The sequence below is a fragment of the Salmo salar genome, chromosome 05, assembly GCF_965601325.2.
Source record: "Salmo salar chromosome 05, fSalSal1, whole genome shotgun sequence".
Taxonomy (NCBI): Eukaryota; Metazoa; Chordata; class Actinopteri; order Salmoniformes; family Salmonidae; genus Salmo; species Salmo salar.
In genome coordinates this window covers 53,466,093-53,489,113 of record NC_138295.1, presented here as the reverse complement: position 1 = coordinate 53,489,113, position 23,021 = coordinate 53,466,093, and the positions used below count along the sequence as shown (strand labels likewise).

The 23,021-nt window shown below is 42.4% G+C and overlaps 3 protein-coding genes across 5 annotated transcripts; 2 read left to right on the top strand and 1 right to left on the bottom strand.

Moving 5' to 3' along the window:
• Positions 1 to 828: 828 nt before the first annotated feature.
• On the bottom strand, positions 829 to 3,799 carry LOC100136447 (C type lectin receptor B). 2 transcript variants are annotated; one of them, XM_082974865.1, is made up of 6 exons: positions 3,709 to 3,799; positions 2,988 to 3,178; positions 2,419 to 2,667; positions 1,720 to 1,877; positions 1,453 to 1,574; positions 829 to 1,243 (listed from the first exon to the last, which is right to left on the bottom strand). In XM_082974865.1, exons 2-6 carry the CDS (start codon positions 3,037 to 3,039, stop codon positions 1,075 to 1,077), a joined length of 750 nt encoding a protein of 249 aa, XP_082830991.1. In that variant the 5' UTR covers positions 3,040 to 3,178; positions 3,709 to 3,799; the 3' UTR covers positions 829 to 1,074.
• Positions 3,800 to 3,933: 134 nt separating this feature from the next.
• Positions 3,934 to 8,850, top strand: LOC106605088 (galactose-specific lectin nattectin). The gene is made up of 6 exons (XM_014200382.3): positions 3,934 to 4,473; positions 5,159 to 5,269; positions 6,500 to 6,631; positions 7,304 to 7,455; positions 7,530 to 7,651; positions 8,026 to 8,850. Exons 1-6 carry the CDS (start codon positions 4,389 to 4,391, stop codon positions 8,186 to 8,188), a joined length of 765 nt encoding a protein of 254 aa, XP_014055857.1. The 5' UTR covers positions 3,934 to 4,388; the 3' UTR covers positions 8,189 to 8,850.
• Positions 8,851 to 12,807: 3,957 nt separating this feature from the next.
• On the top strand, positions 12,808 to 22,808 carry cops7a (COP9 constitutive photomorphogenic homolog subunit 7A). Of its 2 annotated transcripts, none has more exons than XM_014200376.3 (8): positions 12,808 to 12,906; positions 14,273 to 14,395; positions 14,564 to 14,639; positions 15,644 to 15,732; positions 17,737 to 17,939; positions 18,438 to 18,543; positions 19,357 to 19,526; positions 22,232 to 22,808. In XM_014200376.3, exons 1-8 carry the CDS (start codon positions 12,808 to 12,810, stop codon positions 22,269 to 22,271), a joined length of 906 nt encoding a protein of 301 aa, XP_014055851.2. In that variant the 3' UTR covers positions 22,272 to 22,808. The 2 variants fall into 2 exon arrangements, with proteins under 2 accessions (XP_014055851.2, XP_014055852.1); XM_014200377.3 differs by having other exon boundaries at positions 12,815 to 12,906; positions 14,220 to 14,395.
• Positions 22,809 to 23,021: the final 213 nt, after the last annotated feature.

The window sequence follows — 23,021 nt, the reverse complement described above, 5'->3', positions numbered from 1 at the left end:
AGCAAACAGAACGAAACAGGGATAAACATACTTGAGTTCGTCCAATAGAAACTCTCATTTGCAACTGTTGGACTAATGATTACACCCTATATCAGCTAGATGCAGACAAGAGTGTGCAAGGCGGTATTGAATGTGCCACTGTCTGTCACCTTGATTAACAAATATGATCTCGACCTGTTGTAGCAACCTCATGATGGGTACAGGGAGAATTTGAGGATCATGTAGTAGCCTAAACCTATCAATGTTACCTTGAGCTGGGTGAATGGAATATGAATGACAGTCATCCAATATGCTGTAATAGAAGTAAGGCCATGCTTATAAAAAAATAATCATCCTCCCTCATCTTAAACGGCACCGACCGCCATTGATATCAAGAATGGTCCACCACCCAAAGGACATCCAGCCAAACTGTGGGAATCATTGGAGTCAACATGAGCAAGCATCCCTGTGGAGCGCTTTTCGACACCTTGTAGAGTCCATGTCACGACAAGTTGAGGCTGTTCTGAGGGGGTGCAACTCAATACTAGGAAGGCGTTCCAAATGTTTGGTATACTCAGTGGATATTGCATAGCAATTTGTTTTAGAGTCCATTATTTACCGAATATTTAAGAGAATGGGATAGCATCTTAATACTATAGTTTCTTACGGTTCCAGGTGGTGTGAGCAGACTGCTGCGTGATCAGGCTCGTTCCAAAGTTTTGCTGAATTGTTTGAATTAGTAACAGAGAAAATACAGGGGTTATTGTTGTTGTGTTATAGGACTGTAAAGTAAAACGTTCGATTGTGTTTAAATGATTGAATTAAACAGAGTAAAAAACAAGCAGTGGCTGATGGGTGACTGACTGGCAGCTTTATTGAAATACCTTCAGTGGTGAGTAGACACCAACACAAGTAGATACCAACTGTCACTTCTTCATTTGTTTTGACTGATTATACATACCGCGACTGGGATTCAATCCAATGCACGTTGTAGAAATGCACATTGTCAACAGTGCAACCCTGCAATGCGCCTTCTATTGAATCCCTGCCACTCTAAGTTAATTTCATGGTCAGCGGTGTCGTTCACCCGCTGATTCAAGGGGAAGTAATGGGGATGGCATCCATTTGACAGATGCGGCGGTAGGTAAAGTCACAGGGCACGTCGGACCAGGCATGAGTGTTACTCTCCATGACCACACAGTCCTCCCCTTCAACCCCACCGGAGATGTTGTTATCAGGCTCCAAACTGAACTGTTTCCAGAAGCTATAGGGAAAGGGAGGTAGGGGGAAAGAACATATGACGGGTAGGATGGAATTGAAGTCACAGAGAGGGAGAGAGATAAGACAGAAAACAAAAAGTCAAAATGAGCGGACAAATAGTGGAGAAAAAAGGATTTGAGCAACTGAGATATTTTGAGTCAATGTTGTACGTGTCATGTTGAGATTGTTGAATGGGTTGCAGACCCTACATACGTTTTTGTGAGCGTTGTGTTGTCCACCCATCTCCAGTCCCCCTCCAGCTCTCTGTCTGATAGGCCGATCCAGAAGTAGTTATTAAACCCACCAATCCTATTTGCCTCTTTTTCCAAGGCTTCCTATAAACAAACATGTGGTTACGATGAGAAGAACACACACACACACACACACACACACACACACACACACACACACACACACACACACACACACACACACACACACACACACACACACACACCACACACACACACAGTTTCTTACATGCGTGTTCTTGCTGTGCAGGATGCTAAGGTGGCCGCCCATTGATGTACAATTGTCTCTGCTGCTCGGCCAGTCCATCTTGTCATTACTGAAGTAGTAACATTTTTCATTTACCAGTTCATGAAGCCACCCCTTAGGACAGTCTGTGAAATTCACCACTATAAACCAGAGAGAGAGAGATGGAGAGAGAGAGATAGAGATAGAGAAAGAAAGAGAGAGAGAGAGGGAGAGAAAGAAAGAAAAACAGAGAGAGAGAAAGAAAGAAATTTGGATATAATTCTACCTTTGTACTGTATGATAGATATAGTATTTATTATACCCAGCTGTGGGTTCATGTCCTGTGTCAAAGGTGGAATGGCCCTAGATTTATGACAATGTTGCTGCAATACATTATGGAAATATTCAGAGAACTTGATAAAAGAGGTAGGGGAATGTAGAGCCATAGATTGGGGAATGTTATTAGGGCCACTAATCACATGAACCTGACCGTGTGACCTCCTGGCCCTGTCCTGACCATCTGGGAACATACAGTATACAGCATATTTGATGGGGTACGTTTAAACAAGAAGCACTACTCACGATCACATAATGAGCAGTTATTTAGGAGATCAGTCATTTGTCCATCAGTGATTCTGTGCCGTCTGGTGGCAATGGAGTTATTCTCAAACACGTACACAGAGTTTTCTGGCTAGTGCTAACCTGTGGCAGAGCAGTTTTGTGCCAGGCTGGCGTAGTTATCACGTAGGTGGCTGTAGTGATGCAGCACAGTCCTCAGATTCAACCTCAGGGAGGCCAACTCTTCCTCAGGGGTCTCCCCATGTTGAGTGGCATTTGACAGGGGCTCTGCAGCTGCCTGATTGGTGCTGATGGATACCAAGAGGCCAATCAGCACAAGGAGGATGGTCTGACACGTCAGAAGTCCTGCCCACTTCTTCCCCCCCTGGGAACCTGATTGGATTGATCAGAGAGAGAGCTCAGAGTTATATTATGCAGTATACTGTACATGTCAGTCAGATGACAGTTGAACCTGACAAGAATTGAGGTGACAATTCATATTCCAGCAACAGTTCTACATACAGGATGTATTTTTTATAAGTCATTTAAATTAACCTAAATATTGTAACAAAGTGACTAGCCCAAATTTGATACACACAAATACGCACACACATTCACACAATCTCACACTTATGCACGTACGTTAGTACGCATGCATGCACACACACACACACACACACACACAGTGGTGTAGACCGAAAAGTTTATTTTACCTTGCTTAGAACGGTAGTTCTCCATGTTCCCTGTGTAATGACACTGGTACATGATCAGTTAACCGTTCATAAATCGAATGTGTCTCTCTTTCCACTCAGAGTTGGTGTTATATACCGTCGCGGCGTGTGTTTGTGAGTGAAGGCTGGATTGGTTGGAAAGTACAAATTGTGGAAATAACGTTTTGCTGGACCTGAGACAGATTTGAATGGGAGAAGTGGAGCAATAGATGTGGTGCAATAACAGAAAATCTGTAATGTAATTAAACCCAGCTGGCCATGCAGAGTTGGATCAATAGTCTCAGTGAACAAACAAATGGAAAATGTGAACAAACAAATGCTACCGAAGGAATTGGACTTGTCACAGAGTTTGAACATTATTTGCCAATGGTCTGAGCGATCAAAGTTCTCTCTCTGTCACTAAACGTGGACGGTGCGTTTTCATGAGGTTGACAGAGAGGTTTACAACAAAAGCATGACATTGCACTTTAAGCCGAACGCCCTGTAACAGCATGGGTTTACTTGTTTTGTTTTCACAAATGAGCAGCTGCATCAAATCTAATATGCAAACACACACACACACGCGCACACACACACACACACACACACACACACACACACACACACACACACACACACACACACACACACACACACACACACACACACACACACACACACACACACACACACACAGAAAGACATACACAGCATGCTGCCCAACCTCTTCCCGTAAGATGTCTAGTTGTTTAACTTGGCATGCTCTCGTTCCCCCAGGCTCCAGTTCACTAGCACGTTACAGAGTCATTTTGGCCAGATTCTAACACACCAAATCACATAGAGAAACAGAGTCAAAGACGTTACTTCACAGCATGATTATGTTATTTCCTAAATCCAGTACTTTCCATACAAACACACAGTATGATGGACCCTCCTTCCAGTTCCCGCCAGACTCCTGTCTCAGTTCCAATTCCTTGAGAGTTTTTGTTCAAAAACACACACACACACACACACACTGACACTCACACGCTCTCCTGCCTCATCCCCCTACACACAGTCCTTCTGGCCAGATTCAGCATTTATCCAAACAAAGAGAGAGAGAGCAAAAGGAGAGAAAGAGCGACAGAGCCAGAGAGAGACCAAGAGCAAGCAGGTTTGATGCAATACTAAAAGAACTGCCAGTGAATTTCTGGAGGAAGAACAATAAATACTGAGAAAACAAGTTGATGGAACAGAATTGCGAAATCAACTCCCACCTCGGCTGTTTGGAATTACAAACTTTATCCCCGGCAGTGACTTCATTTACAGTTAGTTACAAAGTCGGGAGATTCTGCAATAGTTGGTATAAGTAAGTTAAATAGTGATTGTGGTGAGAAGAGCTGGTGAAGAACTGAAATTTCAATCATGGAGGTAGAGAACTATACCAGTCTACACGAGTTTACGGAGGATATATCCTCCAGAGGAAACAAGCCTATCCTAAACAACCACAGTAAGTGTGTGTGTGCGTGTGTGTATGTGAGTGTGTGCGTGCGTGTGTGAGTGTGTGTGTGTGTGTGTGTGTGTGTGTGTGTGTGTGTGTGTGTGTGTGTGTGTGTGTGGCATGCATGCGTACTAACGTACGTGCATAAGTGTGAGATTGACCATAACTCTAAGGACATGGTATCTCTTTGGGGAATAGTCAGTGTGAGTTTTACAGATAGTCTTTCAGTTTATTGGCTATCATCTGTTCCTTTGGAATCCTTTAGAACTAAATCATTTTAAATATTTTTGAAGTGATTGTCACCTTTTTACAATGTTATGGTTCCATGTTAGCCCACTGTAAAATTGTAGGCAGTTACAGATAGATTACAGTGGTATTGTTCATAGTCAAAGGACTTGTCTGGGCAGGAAAAACTTCTGAAGCATGAAAGGTGAATGAAAGGTGAATGAAAGGTGAATGAAAGGTGAATGAAAGGTGAATGAAAGGTGAAAAAAAATGCCCTGTCATACTCGCACTTGTCTTTTCTTACTGGTACTGATTTGACAGATGAATGCTATTTTGAAGAAGGTTTGACTTGCAATGACTGTTATATGTGGTTATTTTTTGTACCTATAGTTAAATGCTAAATGACTCCAATGTAAATGTAAATGTAAATGTGTCACTCTTTGCATTGAGCTGTAATCTGTCCGACCAGGTGCCCAGGGGCTGAAGAGGGGGTCAGAGTGTCTCAGAGGTCAGACCGCCCTCTTTTTGCTGATTGGTCTATTGGCCTCCATCTGTGCCAACATCGCTGTGAGCGTGCTCTGTGAGTTAACATCGCTCTCTCGTTCTCTGTCTCTCTTTCTCTCTCTCTCTGTCTGTATGTCTCTTTTTCTCTCTCTCCAACCCAGCACCACCCCTCTCCCTCACTCTTCCTCGTCATGCCTTTTTTGGCATGCAGAATGGTAACGATAGTTGTGGCAGTTGTGCAATCCAAAAGGAACAAAAGTCCAGAACTGTGAAATATGCTCCCTCCCAGGACTCTCAGTCTGGCAGCCCAGGCTGTTCAGTAGTTATAACAATCAATCAATCAATCAATCAATCAATCAATCAATCAATCAAATGTACTTATAAAGCCCTTCTTACATGATGTCACGAAGTGCTGTACAGAAACCCAGCCTAAAACCCCAAACAGCAAGCAATGCAGGTGTAGAAGCACGGTGGCTAGGAAAAACTCTCTAGAAAGGCCAGAACCTAGGAAGAAACCTAGAGAGGAACCAGGCTATGAGGGGTGCCCAGTCCTCTTCTGGCTGTGCCAGGTGGAGATTATAACAGAACATGGCCAAGATGTTCAAATGTTCATAGATGACCAGCAGGGTCAAATAATAATAATCACAGTGGTTGTCGGGGGTGCAACAGGTCAGCACCTCAGGAGTAAATGTCAGTTGGCTTTTCATAGCCGATGATCCAGAGTATCTCTGCCGCTCCTGCTGTCTCTAGAGAGTTGAAAACAGCAGGTCTGGGACAGGTAGCACGTCCGGTGAACAAGTCAGGGTTCCATAGCCGCAGGCAAAACAGTTGAAACTGGAGCAGCAGCACGGCCAGGTGGACTGGGGACAGCAAGGAGTCATCAGGCCAGGTAGTCCTGAGGCATGGTCCTAGGGCTCAGGTCCTCCGAGTGACCGAAAGAAAGAAAGAAAGAAAGAAAGAAAGAAAGAAAGAAAGAAAGAAAGAAAGAAAGAGAGAGAAAGAAAGAGAGAAAGAGAGAGAGAGAAAAAGAGAGAGAGAATTAGAGAGAGCATACTTAAATTCACCGGACACCGGATAAGACAGGAGAAATACTCCAGATATAACAGACTGACCCAAGCCCCCCGACACATAAACTACTGCAGCATAAATACTGGAGGCTGAGACAGGAGGGGTCAGGACTGAAAGCATTCACAATTTTTAAAGAAACACCAATTTGTCCCAATCTCACCTCTCAATTTGGTCTCTATTCCTCTTTTTCATTCTCTTTCTCAATCTCTCTCTGTCTCTCTCTCTCTCTCTCTCTCAGTGTTTAACAGGCCGTTGCCTAGTGTTCCCCTGGAGACAGCAGCTCTGACCCTGAAGCTGAACTCAGTTCGAGGACGTTATGTCCGTCTCTGTGATGACTACTCCAAACTGGGCCAGAGCTGCTCAAAGACAGGTAAAGGGGGGCTAAGTGTTATTCAGAGTGGATAGATACTTTAGACAACTGTCATTCACTATTACATTATTTCACGTAAGAAATGGTACACTGTAAAGGGGTTGCCGTGAAGTTAACAGTTACTTACAGGCATCTGTCAACTATATATTTTAACTTGATGTGGCACTACTACTACTACAGTTAAGTTGGTACAGCACTCTCACTAAAGGGTGCAACACAAATAGAGCCAGAAACAACAATGCCATGCACCTACTAGTGGTCAAAGGGATTTTGGTGTGGGACAGAAATGCAGAACCATTCAAAAAAGAGCAATTCTTTCCCCGCCCACAAAATGTTCCCACAATGCATCACAATTTACAGTATGCTGCAGTAAAACGTTTCACAGTATCATACTGTTGATAATACCCCAAATGAACGTATAATTTACAGTTTTACAGTCAAACTTAAGTGTGTGAGGGAAATAAAAGTAGTGATGGAAATTTCACAATTCTTTACCTAGGCAGTTTTACATATTTTACATATTTTAAAGTATACATAAGACATTAATTACCCATGCATATTCACTCATCTGTCTCTTTTTGTCCTTTTCATCTTCACCTCTTCATCTTCTTATCCTCCTCTTCTCCCTCTCTATTCATGTTCTCCTCCTCTTCTCCTCTCCTCTTCTCGCAGTAAGGAAGTGTAGGGAGTGTCCTGAGGGCTGGATTCATGTAGATGAGAAATGTTACTCCTTCAGTAATGACAAGATGGACTGGCCGAGTAGCAGAGACAGTTGTACTTCCCTGGGCAGCCACCTTACCATCCTGCACAGCAAGGAACAGCATGTAAGATAGTGTATGTGTGTGTGTATTTGTGTATGTGTATTCCCTTCATTGTAACCATAACTGTTTGCTTGTAGGACGCTCTAGAAAAAGAGGCCCGGAGGATTGGCGGGTTTGACTACCACTTCTGGATTGGCCTATCAGATATAGAGAAGGAAGGGGATTGGAGATGGGTGGACAACACAACACTGACAAATAAGTATGTGAAGCCCATTCTAAATAATCCAATATCACATGTGTTATAATGAGAGGCAAAGAGTTACTTTTCTACACTGTCTCATTTCCTTGCTCCCTTTCTCAATTTGTATTTTCCTTCTTCCTCTTCTTTCATTCTATTCTCGTTTCCTCTTTTTCTACCTCTTTCCCTAACTACCTCCCTCCTTTTGTTTTTGGAATTTCTACTTCTCTCCCTCTCGCTTACTCCCTCTCCCCTACCCTCTCTCTCTTTCTCTGCCTCCACCCTTCTGTCTCTCTGTCTCTCTGTCTCTCTCTCTCTCTCTCTCTCTCTCTCTCTCTGTCTCTGTCTCTCTCTTTCTCTCTCTCACCTTCCCTCTCTCCCTGTCTCTCTTTCAGGTATTGGGATGAGTATAGCTCTGAGCCTGACAATCATCACTCAGGAGGATCACATGGGGAGGACTGTGCCACCCTGGACAGCCATTCGCAGACCTGGTTTGACGTACCGTGTGACCACATCTACAAACGCATTTGTCAGATGGATGCCATCCGGCTAGACTGAATCACAGGACTTAAACTAAGCCATGAATTTCCCAATTATCTAGATCTACCGTCCAAGCATTCATGAGTAATGGCAATGTTTTCTTAAATAGCTTCTCCTTTTTATGTCTTTCAAGCGATTTGAGATGTTTTAGTGCAATGAAAAGCGCTATAAAAGTGAAATGATTATTCTTACTGGAAACATCAGAACTGGAAACTAAACTAGGTTATAGGTCAGATTTACTCAACTACACTGCCAAGTGTGCTTATTACTTTGTATTTTTCAGAAACCATGAAACAAAACGGGACAGAAAAGGTTAAGAGAAGGGCTAAGATATAGAAGGACAAGAGGAGATAAAGATAGTTTTGTGGTATAGCTTGTTTCATGAAATGTTCATTCCCTACTCAAAATAACAGATGCAAACATTTAGCAAATCTGGCACCTTCTGCAAGGAGAATTTCAATGAATGCACTCAATTTAGTAAATCAGTTACTGCAATCAAGGAGGTAGATGCTCTAATCAACTCTGCTGCTTGCAAAACTGATTGCTGTGATACTTTTGAGCAATCTGAGTGCTTTTTTTTACATGTGTCCTGTACATAAATCTCCGAAATATTCTGTATTGCTGCACTAACCATGAAAATAAATTCCTGAGAGTCAATAAAACTGTATTTTCAAATGAAATCTCTATCAGGCAGCTACCTGGTGGATAACGATACACCGCAGGGGAGAGTGAGTAGTCCTCTGTTGTTCTCAATCAAAATCAATGATGTTTACTCTCAGGTACAGCCGGATATTGGTAGGTCGTTATTTAGAGATGATGGGGCCTTATGAAAGATGGGAAGAAATGTGCCATACACAGTCAGGAAGGTACAGGAAGCAATTGATGAGGTAGAGTGGTGGGCAGTAGGATTGGACCCTTTTTTCCCAATTTTTGCCTAAAACGACATAGCAAAATGTAACTGCCTGTAGCAAGGATATGCATATTCTTGGTACCGTTTGAAAGGAAACACTTTCAAGTTTGTGGAATTGTGAAAGGAATGTAGGAGAATACAACACATTAGATCTGGTAAAAGATAATACAAAGAAAAAAACAACTGTTAAAAAAATATTGTACCATCATCTTTGAAATGCAAGAGAAAGGCCATGATGTATTATTCCAGCCCAGGTGCAATTTATATTTTGGCCACTAGATGGCAGCAGTGTATGTGCAAAGTTGTAGACTGATCCAATGAATCATTGCATTTCTGTTCAAAATGTTGTATCAAGACTGCACAAATGTGCCTAATTTGTTTATTAATAACTTTTCATGTTCAAAACTGTGCACTCTCCGCAAACAATAGCATGGCATTATTTTACTCTAATAGCTACTGTAAATTGGACAGTGCAGTTAGATTAACAAGAATTTAAGCTTTCTGCCAATATCAGATATGTCTATGTCCTGGGAAATTTTCTTGTTACTTACAACCTCATGCTAATCGCATTAGCCTACGTTAGCCCAACTATCCCGCAGGGAACCCACCGATCCTGAAAAAGTTTTAATTGTGGTGATTCAGGTTCTCTGTAGAGAAAACTCAGACAGTGTTTAATTTTGCTAGGAGGAAGGTGGGATATGAGGTATGCTTGAGGTTATATGGGAGAAACTTGGAGAGGGTGGGGGCCTTCAGGTTCCTTGGGGTATACTTTGACACTTGACTCAACCTGGGCAGAACACATTGAGAGAGTAGTGTGAAAGTGTAAGAAGGTGCAAAATGTGATGCGCTGTCTGATGGGGAAGGAGTGGGGGGCAGGGCATTCCTCATTGAGGACCATGTACACTACCCTTCAAAAGTATGGGGTCAATTAAAAATGTCCTTGTTTTTGAAAGGAAAGCTGTTTTTTTGTCCATTAAAATAACATCAAATTGATCAGAAATACAGTGTAGACATTGTTAATGTTGTAAATTACTATTGTAGCTGGAAACTACAGATTTTTTATGGAATATCTACATAGGCGTACAGAGGCCCATTATCAGCAACCATCACTCCTGTGTTCAAATGGCACGTTGTGTTAGCTAATCCAAGTTCATCTTTTTAAAAGGCTAATTGATCATTAGAAAACCCTTTTGCAATTATGTTAGCACAACTGAAAACTGTTGTTCTGATTAAAGATGCAATAAAACTGGCCTTTAGACTAGTTGAATATCTGGGGCATCAGCATTTGTTGTTTCGATTACAGGCTCCAAATGGCCAGAAACAAGGAACTTTCTTCTACAACTCGTCAGTCTATTCTTGTTCTGAGCATTACTGTGCATTACTCCCTTCACAGAACAGCGCAAACTGGCTCTAACCAGAATAGAAAGAGGAGTGGGAGGCCCCGGTGCACACCTGAGCAAGAGGACAAGTACATTAGGGTGTCTAGTTTGAGAAACAGACGCCTCACAAGTCCTCAACTGGCAGCTTCATTAAATAGTACCCGCAAAACACCGTCAACAGTGAAGAGGCGACTCCGGGATGCTGGCCTTCTAGGCAGAGTTGCAAAGAAAAAGACATATCTCAGACTGGCCAATGAAAATAAAAGATTAAGATGGGCAAAAGAACACAGACACTGGACAGAAGGACCTCTGCCTAGAAGGCCAGCATCCCGGAGTTGCCTCTTCACTGTTGAAGTTAAGACTGGTGTTCCCGCCCTCCTCGACACCTACAGCACCCGATGCCACAGGAAGGCCAAAAAGATCATCAAGGACATCAACCACCCGAGCTACTGCCTGTACACCCTGCTATCATCCAGAAGGTGAGGTCAGTACAGGTGCATCAAAACTGGGACCGGGAGACTGAAAAACAGCTTCTATCTCAAGGCCATCAGACTGCTAAACAGCCATCACTAGCACATCAGAGGCGGCTGCCTATAGGCATAGACTAGAAATCACTGGCCACTTCTAGAAATGGATCACTAGCCACTTCAATAATGTTCCGTATCTAGCATTTCTCATCTCATATGTACAGTATAAACTGCACTCCACACTATTCTACGGTATCTTAGTCACTTTTTAATTGTGTTTACATATTGCATCACCCATTTCAAATGTATATACCCTGTTGTATTCTATACTACACCACTGACTGTTAAACAGCCATCTCCTGCACACCAGAGGCTGCTGCGTATAGACATAGACTAGGAATCACTGGCCACTTTAAGGAAATGAAACACTAGCCACATTAATAATGTCTCCGTATCTTGCGTTACTCATCTCATATGTATATACTGTATTCTATACTATGCCACTGTATCTTAGTCCAATGCCGCTCTGACGTTTATGTATATATTCTTAATCCATTCCTTACTTAGATGTACGTGTATTTTGGGTAGATGTTGTGAAACTGTTAGATATCACTTGTTAGATATTACTGCACTGTCGGAGCTAGAAACACAAGCATTTCGCTACACCCGCAATAACATCTGCTAAACACATGTATGTGTGTGACCAATACATTTGATTTGAGTATAGCGTATGGTTCGGCAGCCCAGACCTCATTGGAAAGGATAGATGTCATACAGGGGCGAGGACTCAGAATATGTATTGGGGCGTTTCGGACCTCCCCAGTGGCTGCACTACAGGTGGAGATGGGGGATATGGCATTGCAGATTAGGAGACAGCAGCTGGCAATGAATTATTAGGTAAACCAACAGGGACATGGGGTGTCTCCTCCTGCGAAAGGGATTTCACAGGCATGCTGGGAACATGAGCGAATACAGAACATGAGCTTTGGGTGGGTAATAACCAGGCAAAGGAGATGGGACTGTACAGAAGGGAGTTTAGTCCAACGGTAGCTGTTCCTGTAAATCCACCATGACTACTCCCGCCTCCAGTAGTTGATCTAGAAGTGTTGGAGACACTAGACAAGACCTGCTTTATGAGGTACAACAAACCCATGGCAGGATTAGACAAATGGGTAAACAGATACGACTTACTTGGGTCCCAGCCCATGTGGCGGTGGAAGGGAACGAGGCACTTGTACTGGCTAAACAAACACGTATTAGTTGGGATGTTGATGTTGTAGTTTCAATGAGCAAAGCAGAGGCAAAAAGCCTGATATGGACTGTGATGGTGCAGAGATGGCAGGAGCAGTGGAATAGAGATACTAAGGGCAGGCATTTATTTCAAGTACAGAGGAAAGTCGAGGAGGGGAGGACGGCAGGAAGGGACAGGAGAGTGGTGGGACACAGCCGGTTGAATAAGACCTTAAATGTGATAAGAAAGCATTCAACAGGAAAATGTTATTATTGCCAGGAAACAGAGACCGTGGAGCATGTATTGCTACAGTGTGGGTAGTATCAGAGGGAAAGAGAGAGGCTGAGATCTAGTGTGAAGGAAAAGGGGATACAGATACATTAGTTTAAATAGTATATTGAGTAGAACGTCATTAGATATAGTCTCAAATAATTGGTTATCTATTTAGTTTCTCCCTGTCTCTGGCCCACACTCCAGTACAGTAGGTTGCGGTAATGCACAAGAACATTCGATGCTAATCGCCGATAATCCACATCGAGAAGATAATATTTTGCCACAAGATGGCACTATTTTAAAAGCAACCATCTGGTCCGCTCAGTCCCTTGTCAGTCAAGACCAACACTCCCCTCCTCCTTTTTACGTTTCGTCCAATGAGCAGTGATGTTCTCCTTTGTTGTCAAACGTGCACTGACCGCGGAACTGAGCGATTCGGGGGACAGGCAATCAACTTGAGTTTGCTTACCAATAAGGTTATTTGTTGCTTTTATTTTCTTTGAACATATTTGTAAACTATTTTTTTTAATAAAGGTAATCGCACGGTTGCCCTTGCACCACTTAGCTACGTTAGAGTTGAGTCGGTAGATAACCGAAAAACAGGAAAGAGGCCTAAACGTTACCGCTTTACAGTCATGTAGTGGTAACTTTACCAGCAGCTTGCATGACTCCTCATGGTCATACTTTAGGAAGCTAGCTCTTATGTGCTAGTTTTGCTAGATCGTTTGGTCAAACTTTAGCAATCTTTTTAGTTTGTGCTCCTTTGGGCCCGTTTTTAAGTAGCATTTCTCTTGAAAACATGCCATAAAGAGCTAGTGAACTAACGTTAGCTCGCTTCTAAGCTAGCATGCAATCGGTTGTTCATGACTGTGACGCTAGCTAGCTAACGTTAGTATTAGTCAGAAAATCGGTCCCTGCCCTGGGACTCAGCATTGAATGAGCTTGACTCAAAACCCTCCACACTAGGGCCAAGTTTAGTAGGTCGAACGATGCAGATAGAATTGATCTGACAGGATTCCTTATTTTACATGTCAGTCAATATTTTCCACAGCATTGTGCCCTACTGAATGTGCCCAGGTTAGCCTATAGTAGCCGACTAGTTGAGGGTAACGTTAATTGGCAACCTAAATAGCTACATTGTGAAGTAGTAGCCAAGTGTCCAAAGTCATGATTATCTGACAATGGCATGGAGTGTCCTAGTGCCCAGCCTAGGAAGGTTACTACTATGTAGCTAGCTAGGCTATTTGTAAGTACTGCTGTGTCTCCCTATTATTCTCACCAAATAGCACAGCATATCAAATACAAATAGTTTAGATCTTAAATAATACATTCTCAGTGCTTTTAGTAGGGCCAATTTCATATTAAGCAAGTCCCATTTAATTATGTAAAATAATAATCTGTGTCTCTGACTAGCTTTGATCAGAAGGGTGTTTTTCAAAACACTTGCCTACACATCGGTTTATGAGAGTGAAAATTGAATTACTGACTTGGAGTCTTGCCACAAGGGCTATTCATATGATTGTTTTGGTTAGACAGAGCTACAGGCATACATTAATAAAGTATTAAAGTTTTCTTGCTATTTAAAGAAGCTGATCAGCCTCTCAAATGTAAGATATGCAGTATTAACTGTTCATTGAAGGCAAACTATTTTATTCAAGACATTCTGTCTCTTTTTTTTCCTTTCATCTCTTCCCCCTTTCTCTCACGCTCTTGCATTATCTGTCATTACTTCTCTTATCCTCATTTTGTCTTTCTCCTACTCACTTCTGTTTGCCTTCTGTCTTTGTAGCTCATACTCTCTCCTGCACACACTCTCTCACTCTCTGTCTCTCTCTCTCTCAGATGGAGGTAGAGCAGCTCCTCTCTCTCTCAGGCCCGGCGTTGGCCCAGGCCATAAGTTCTCTGCTGGAGACACCAGGCCTCTACGTGTTCTCAGACATCCTTGAGCTGCCCAACGTCAGAGAGGTAACACACACACTCACATGTAAGCACACTCACAAACAAGCACACCGTCACAGCCATTCTCAAGGCACAGCTCTCACTGGAGGTGGTATAGCTAGAGACCATAACAAGCCCCCTCTATCTGTCCCCCCCCCCCCCCCCCCCCACCCCCACCTTCTACTCTACCCCAAGCTGGAGACAGGCCCGCACGCACCAGTGTATCAGCTACTCAACCTCTTCGCCTATGGAACCTACTGTGACTATAAAGGTATGACAGTGGCAGGCAGCGCTGCTGTGTAAAGAAGTCATCTAATATCCCTGGAGCTGTTTTATTATTAGCAGTATTTCTCTCACTGCCAATCGGCCCTGCAGGCCAGGCTTCTCATCACTGTTGTAGGTTGTCACAGCCCCCTGTAATTTACAGAGTCAACCACAATACTTTCTTTTGATCCTACACGAGGAGCCAAGTGACAATGTTTGGCACGGCAGAGGTTGCGTCCCCAATAACCTCTCCTTTCTCTAGAAGTATGCACTTGTTCACTTTCCTTTGTGGATTTGGAATTAAATACCTGGTATATGGAAACTCCCTCTAGCATTCCTGGTGAAAAAATGGGGTCCCCAGAAATTCTGGTTGGAAAAAATGGGGTCCCCGCTGAAACAGTTGACTACCATTGCTTTAGCCTACCTACACCAATCCAATGCTTGTACATTTGTGGTTAGTAGTGACACTTCAGAAGGAAGGAGAGATTATTGGGACTCAACCAGGAACAGACTTCTCTCAGACATTCATATTGGTTGTAATTGGTTGCATTGTCACAAACTGCCAAATTAAATCCTGAATATCCTTTGAAATACCTGAATATGTAAAGGACTTGTCATTCTTTAGCGACACATTTAGTAACAAGACTTAATAAGAGACAAGCAAAATGGAAGAGAGAAATACAAATCTTTTTATGTCAACACATTGTATTCACTTTCATAGTGCTTTTTAGAATTGCAAAATGGAGCACTGAGGAAAAACTGTCAATACTCAAGTTTCTTTTAAAGCAACCACATACGCAGGCACACACACACACTTAAATGATTTTTCATTGTATTCCCTTGTGGAATTTAAAAGGCAGCAGCAGTTTCTGCCTGGACAGAGCCTGTACCCCTGTGTTTGTAATGATGTGTCCCTGTTATGAACGGTCCCTGTCATGATGTGTCTCTTTCTGTTGCTCTCTCGCTGTCTGTTTCTTTTCCTTGTCTGTTTGTGGTATGTTATTCTTTCAGAGAGGGCAGCCTCTCTCCCAGAGTTGACCCCAGCTCAGAGGAACAAACTCCGTCACCTCTCCATCATCAGTCTGGCATCCAATCTCAAGGTAGAGTACCACCCATTCATCTGGTTTTAAATGCCTTACTCTGCTCGCTGTAGTACGCTCAATGTGGGTCACTCACATTATAATTATGGAAATAGTTGACAATGATATGTAATATAATGATAGCCATCATCTGTTTGCCATTTCATCTGAAGGTAACGCTCTCTGGACTTACCTTGTCTAGTTTTTCTGTTTATTTTGTTATTAAAGAATTGCAGGTGAAATAATAATTTTGTGCAGTATTTCCATGGACTATTAGTCTACCTAGAATTGTAGTCCTAACAATACTCAGCAAGCTTCAGTACCAAAAATAGCAAGTCATTCGCTCAACTTTGATTTGAATGATATGCTCAAGTGTGGTTATGAGACAACTTGCTTTGTAACTTTGACACATTAACAAGATAAATGACTCTGTGTTGTGAAGGACTTTATTAAGAGTGTCTGTGATGTGATCTAACTTTATTTATATCACATAGATGAGAATGATAGCAGCTGAGATTTAAATCATTATGAGATACTGTGTTAAGTATCCTGTCCTTTCTTCTTTGAGCTCTCTGTCTCTTTATGTATTTGTTGCTCTCTGTTGTCTATTCATCTAACTCTAAGATTGGCTCTCTCGCTACCTCATTTCAACCCCATCCCCATTTCATATTTTTTCTCCCTCTCCCATCTCTCTTTCTACCTTGCTTTCACCCATCTCTCATTCTCTCCCCACTCCCTAATAAATAATTTATTGATTCATTTCTCTCTTTCTGTATTACTCTCCCTTCTCCCTCCTTCCCTCCCCCATTTCTCTCTCGTCTTTCTCTTTCCGTCTTATTTTTTAGATTGTCATAGTATAAGTATGCCACATTGAATGTCTGTATGGGCACACCTTAACGCAAAGATTCACCCATTAAAATGTTATATCGTTATATCTCTGAGCGATGTTCTATTGGTTCCCGGGGTCATTTCAAGTTTTCATGTGTATCTGAGTTATTGGCCGACTGTATTTCTGTGCTTTAATGGTGAATCGCTCAGATACACATGAAAACATGAAATGACCCCGGGAATCGACAGAAAATTGCTCAGAGATGCACAAAAACATTCAAAATGGGTGAATCTATCATTGAATTGCCCAATAAAGACTTGTTAAAGCCCCCATGCAGTCTTTGTAATTTTATTTTTAAATCATCACTGTATGTCTAATAAATCACAGTTTATTTAAAGAAAATAACTACAAAATATATTTGTAAGAATTTATTTCACTGAGCCTCCTTTGGCCCTTGAAATGCTCAGTTTGATCGTGTGGGCGTTAGGAAACAAATGTGAAGATATTTACATACACCACCCTGATTGGCTGATAGGATAGCCTAGAGCCCACACCCTTACCCAGATGAACAGTCATTGGCCTATATAATCATATCACATTGTGGCATCATGATGTGGGCCAAAAGATCCATCCCACCTGAACAGGCTGAAATTCAAAGCATTTTTTTTCAAACAGCTTTTACAAAAAGTGCATTATCATAATTTTCACAATTTCGGAATTTCTGACCCCATAGTGTGGAAATATATAAATAAATAAAAGTTACATCCAATTTTTTCTTGCACTGCCCCTTTAAAACTCCAAACTCCCCTCCTCTCTCTGGTAGCTATTTTCATGTAATGGTTTTGTAAATTTATATTGACCCGCCCTCTCTTCCTCTACCCCTCTGTCTTACCTTTCCATTCCTCACTCTTACATCATCTCTTCTCTCTCCTCACTGAAGTAATAAAGAGCATCTCAAATTCAACATCTTTCTCTCTCTGTGCCAGGTAACTTCTGTTTACCCAACATAGTAGAATTTGACATTCTCTCTTGCCCTCTGTCCCCACCACCCTCACTCGACTCCCTCCTCACTGACATCATTAAGAGCATCTCAAATTCAACATCTTTCTCTCTCGCTCTCTCTCTCCCTGTGCCTGTTCACTTCTATTGACCCAACATAATAGAATTTGACATTCTCTGTCTCCCTCTTCCCCCAGTGCCTGCCCTACTCCCTGCTCCTGCAGCAGCTGGAGCTGAAGAACGTGCGGGAGCTGGAGGACCTGCTGATTGAGGCGGTCTACTGTGACATCATTCAGGGCAAGCTGGACCAGAGGAACCAGCAGGTGGAGGTGGACTGCAGCGTGGGCCGAGACCTGGGGCCCAACGAGCTGCCCAACATAGCAAACACACTGCAGGAGTGGTTAGTTAGTGATATGTGTGTGCGAAAGAACCGTGCATGTGTCAGGGTTTTGTGTCAATTCCATTTCAATTCAGGAAGTAAACTGAACCCCCCCCCCCCCCCAAAAAAAAGATGGAATCGGAAGTGCAATTTCAGTTTACTTCATGAATTGAAATGGAATTGACTCCAACCCAGGTGTGTGTGTGTGTGTGTGTGTGTGTGTGTGTGTGTGTGTGTGTGTGTGTGTGTGTGTGTGTGTGTGTGTGTGTGTGTGTGTGTGTGTGTGTGTGTGTGTGTATAGGACGAGGTTAAACTTTATTTATAGAACACATTTCTTACAGTGGATGCATAATAATGACCAATACACTTTCGAAATGAGACAAATTAAAATAGTAAAACAATAAAATAAAATAAAAACAGTGGACTTGATAGATGCAATAAATAATGTATAGAATGGGATAAAATAGATAGTATGATCAGTCATATCAGTGTCTAAATAATTATCTGTCTCTCTCTCAGGTGTTCAGGATGTGAGGCGGTCCTGTGTGGGATCGAGGAGCAGGTAACCAGAGCCAACCAATACAGAGAGAGCCAGCTGAAGGTCAAAGTTCAGGTGGAGACAGAGGTTAGTACCAGTAGCCACTTTTCTCTGGGTAGAGTCAAAGATCATCTATTATATTGACAAGATAGTCAAGTGACAGCTCTAACAATGGAAATACATGTCCTCAAAGATGGAAGGCAGGCAGGAGGTGGTGAGATCAGGTGGGTCTATTCTAGCTAATGAGAGGGCAGATGCGCGTATCAACAACAGGCACAACTCCGTTATAAAGTAGTTTTGCCACGTGCTGAAATGGCACGTGCATCCACTTATATCATTGCATTCGTAAACAACTTAACCATTACAATAGCAAATTAGCAATTCAATGTTTTGCTGACCAAATTTGACACCCATTAATCAACAATTCCTCACTTTGTTGTCTTATTTTCGTGGACAGGTTTTGGCTGGAGTAAACCCTCTCACTTCTCCTCTCTGGTAGAGGTGAAGCCATAAGCAAAACGTATACTCATTACTCAATGACCTAATTCAGTGTCCAATTTAGAGCTCTGTCCAGTGTCTTTATTTAGGCTGTAGGCCACAGGTGGCTTTTCTGTCCTCCGAGTCAATCTTCTCCAGCTTGAGGTAGAAGTTACTCTAAAACCTCTTCTTATTAGAAATAATAACAACACCTTAAGCTTTTCACACTACTGAGCCAAACCAGTGCCAAGCCAAGCTGTATTGGGCTGGCCTGGTTACGCATCCACCATAGCGGCTGGAAAGAACCTTGTGAGAAGAATATATCCAAGACAGCCCAGTACATTCCGAGTCGGCCTTAGTTTGATTCAGGCACTTCTGTTCTGTCCTAAACTTCATTTGTTTACCTTTCCTCCTCTCTCTCAGGTGTCAAACCTCCAGAAAACGCTAAAGGCCAGCTCCGCCTCCCCGTCGTCCGGCCCCGCCGCCGCTGGAGCCGCATCCAATCAGGATGCAGACCAGCCGGCCGAGCCACGAGACCCCGCCTCCTCTCAGGAACCACGGCAACCGGGCAAGAAGAGTTCAAAGGTCAAAGGGTAAGTAAGGTGATGTTCCTTAGGTCAATCCCATATTTTCATTGTTTGTGTGTCTATTCTTTTGGGATAGGCGTAACCATTTGATGTTGGTGGGCTATCCTCAGGGTCATGTTCTTTAGGGCAAGCAACAGAAACCATTTTTAAAACATTTCGCATGAAACAAAAAAAATAAGTCCAGGTAATACCTGTTTCAGTCCTAGGTGTCTTATGAACATGACCTCGTCCTTCCAGGGTCACGGCAGAGGTGTGGTTCAAGCCGAGGCAAGAAGAAACATTTGTGTGTATTTCAAAAACATTCCAATCGCTTCAGACGAATTCAAACGGCACGGAATCGATTATGCAACCACTGCATTTCATGTCATTTCGCAGCATCTTCAACTCGAACACAGTAATATTTTGGTTGTTTGTACAACAAACATCCATTTAAACGCCAGCTGCCAGTGTAAGTGGGAACAGTGACTGTGTGTGTCTGCATAGCATATCTTCATTAGCCTGAGAGGCTGTGCTTTGTAGCGGTACTCACAGTGGTACCTGTGGCCCTCTCTCTTCTGGGCCAATTACAACACTTATTCCTCATCTGTCACTGAAGTGAATAAAAAATATATAAATAAAAAAAAGCTTCAGGTGTTAAAAGGAAATATTTATTTTTTATTACATTAGTTTTTCTGTTCAAGTTAAAAGAGTGATTTATAATTCATTTACTAGGTGACATTTTGGCAGTGAAAGAAAAATGTAGAAATGATTTAAGATTCTCGGTGGCATTGGACTTTATTCACTGAAAACAGTTTAACTGGAGATTTGGATTGCCTCACATGAAAATCATTCACAGTATTTACTGTAAACCGCCTTCTCATGGTAGGAGTAGTACAGTAACATAGTCATTTGTTTGCCAACATTGTAATTGAAACATCCCTGCAATAATATGTGGCATAATGAGTTGAACCAAAGGTGACACAGGCCATCATAAACAGACCTTGTTCATAACGGTGTTGTGTTACAACTATCATACAACTTGAACTAAAACAGCCAGGAATTTATTTGCTTGATTTGGGAAATTGGCATATAATACAAAGCAGGTTCAATGAGTTAGCCAGCTTCACCCCCCCCCCCAGAATATTTAGGCAAGTTAGCTGGGTAACTGATTTATCCAGCGCCCTATACTACGAATCTGGTTTAAGAAATTAGCGAGTTAACTTTGGTCAACTCTGAGTTCAAATCGGGATAACCGGTGACACGAATGTGGCTATATTTCTATAGCAAAGAATCCTTCAGAACTAACCTGCTCTGGGACAGACTAGGGCTAACTCATTTTATTTGAATTTAGTGTCTGAGCCGCGAGTTAAGGACCAATGAAATCAGATTGCCTCCCCCCGTAAATATTGGGTCGTCATCCCCTTAATTTGAGGAAGACGACTGGTTTAAATATTTTATTAATCAAATTTTTTTTGTGTCATTTTTTTAAAACGTTAAAATACCTAGCACATTTCACATTTAGTAATGACAGAATGCATTTGAAACATCACGCACAGTAAAACATTTGTACGACTTAATCAAAATATGTTATCGATGGTAACGTTAGTGGGTAAAAGGCGCTTGTTCTTTGATAAGCACACCAAAGACGGCATTCCGATACGTAATAAAAGAAAGACGGCACTTCTAACAGCCTATTTCCCACCATAGCCTGCTGAATTTGCAAGATAACTTTTCTTGCATTCTGATTTCGGCAGAAATGAAAATGTGACACCCATGGATTTACGTTTTAGCATTGTCTTAGTAAAGACTTCTCTGTTCGACATGAACACGCAGTTACAAGCTCAGCTCGAGTAAGCAGCGGTGACACGATCAATATCCACCTTGCACCTTCGTAAAATGAATAAAGGCCTGAGCTGGAATGTGAAACTAACTGAAGCTGACTAGCTTTATAAAACCCGGAGTAGATCTAGCTTGCATCATAGTATTACCCCTCTTGTACAGGATGCGAACAGGTGACTGACGTTTCGACGTCAAGCTGACATCTTCCTCATACCCCTCTTCTGTTTATTGAAGACAGGCGTGTATTGAAGATAAGCCTTTAAACACAGTTTGAAGTGGGGACTGTGAACATGCGCTACCTGTTATATAATATGCTGGTCTGCTCCTACCTGTAGATTTTATTCAGACTGCATGAAATGAGTGGGGATACAGAGACGAGGAGATAAAGGTTGGGGTTGGGGTCGGGATTCATACCCACATTGGGTTGGTGTATGTGTGCTGCAGGCTGTGGTCTTACACACTAGACCAGCCGCAGTCATTCATATATTTGTAAAAAATAATTTTGTGATTTAGGGGAATTTTTTCACCCGACACTGACATGCAGGGATCAATCATCGAGCGTAATGTTTCTCGGTCCTGGGGACCCCCAAGGGGTGAATGTTCCGTTTTTTTGCCCTAGCACTACACAGCGGATTCAAATAATCAAAGCTTACCGATGAGTTTTGGGAAACACTGATCTAGCGCGAGGTGCAGTGTGTGTGAAATGACCTCGGAGCAGAGGGGCAATCTGCCTTGACGAGAAATTCCACTTTGATAGCCGCCTACGTCTATTAGAGACCGGCGTTTATCCGCTGCAACGTGAAGAGATAGCCGGCCTTTAGAAGAGACGGCCGCTTGTTGGAGACATCATTTTAGGGTCATGTAATAACTGTTGTCTGGTTTCTTTGTCTCAGGCTCCGTGGAAGTGGGAAGATCTGGTCCAAGTCCAACTGAAGGCAGAGATGCAGAAAGACCCGGCACACCCCCACTGATCCACTGTCAAATGGACGGACTGACACATAGGCCCACACAGACTCATAGACCGATAATGTGACCAATGCACAGACAACACACTAAGATTTACACACACATCCATGCACGCACACACACACTATATATATATATATATACAGACACTGAGTCAGACAGACACAATTGCAGTGACTGACACCCATTCTGATAGATGTGTACACACAACCAGACAGATGGACTATCTGCACTGTGTATATACACAGACCCAAACCCATTCTAACATGTACACAGAGAGCGACAGACCGAGTATAATCTTCTCTGGGCAGAGCTTCGCTGCTGTCTGTTTTATCAGGAGAAGCAGAGCCACAAGCAGTGAAACTGAATGTGTGTATTTGATGTGTGTACTCTATTGTGTTACACATTTTGTTTGATTGTATTTTTTCTGCTGAGGATTGAGTTGAGACGTGTATAAAATCAGGATATTAATTGTTGGTAATAAATTGAACCTCTATTCATTTAGTCTCTGTCTTACTGTTTTTTTTTTTGTGCATACTTTAAAGTGCAATTGGAGGTTGCATCACTAGCTAAATGTTAACTCACAGAAGGGGGATATCTGTGTTAGGTCACACCCTTAATTAGGTTATCCCCAAAGAGACTAATATATTAGAGCGCGGGAACTACCCTTGTGATCAGTCGGCTTGGTTACACACACTCTCTCCGTCTCTCAGCCTC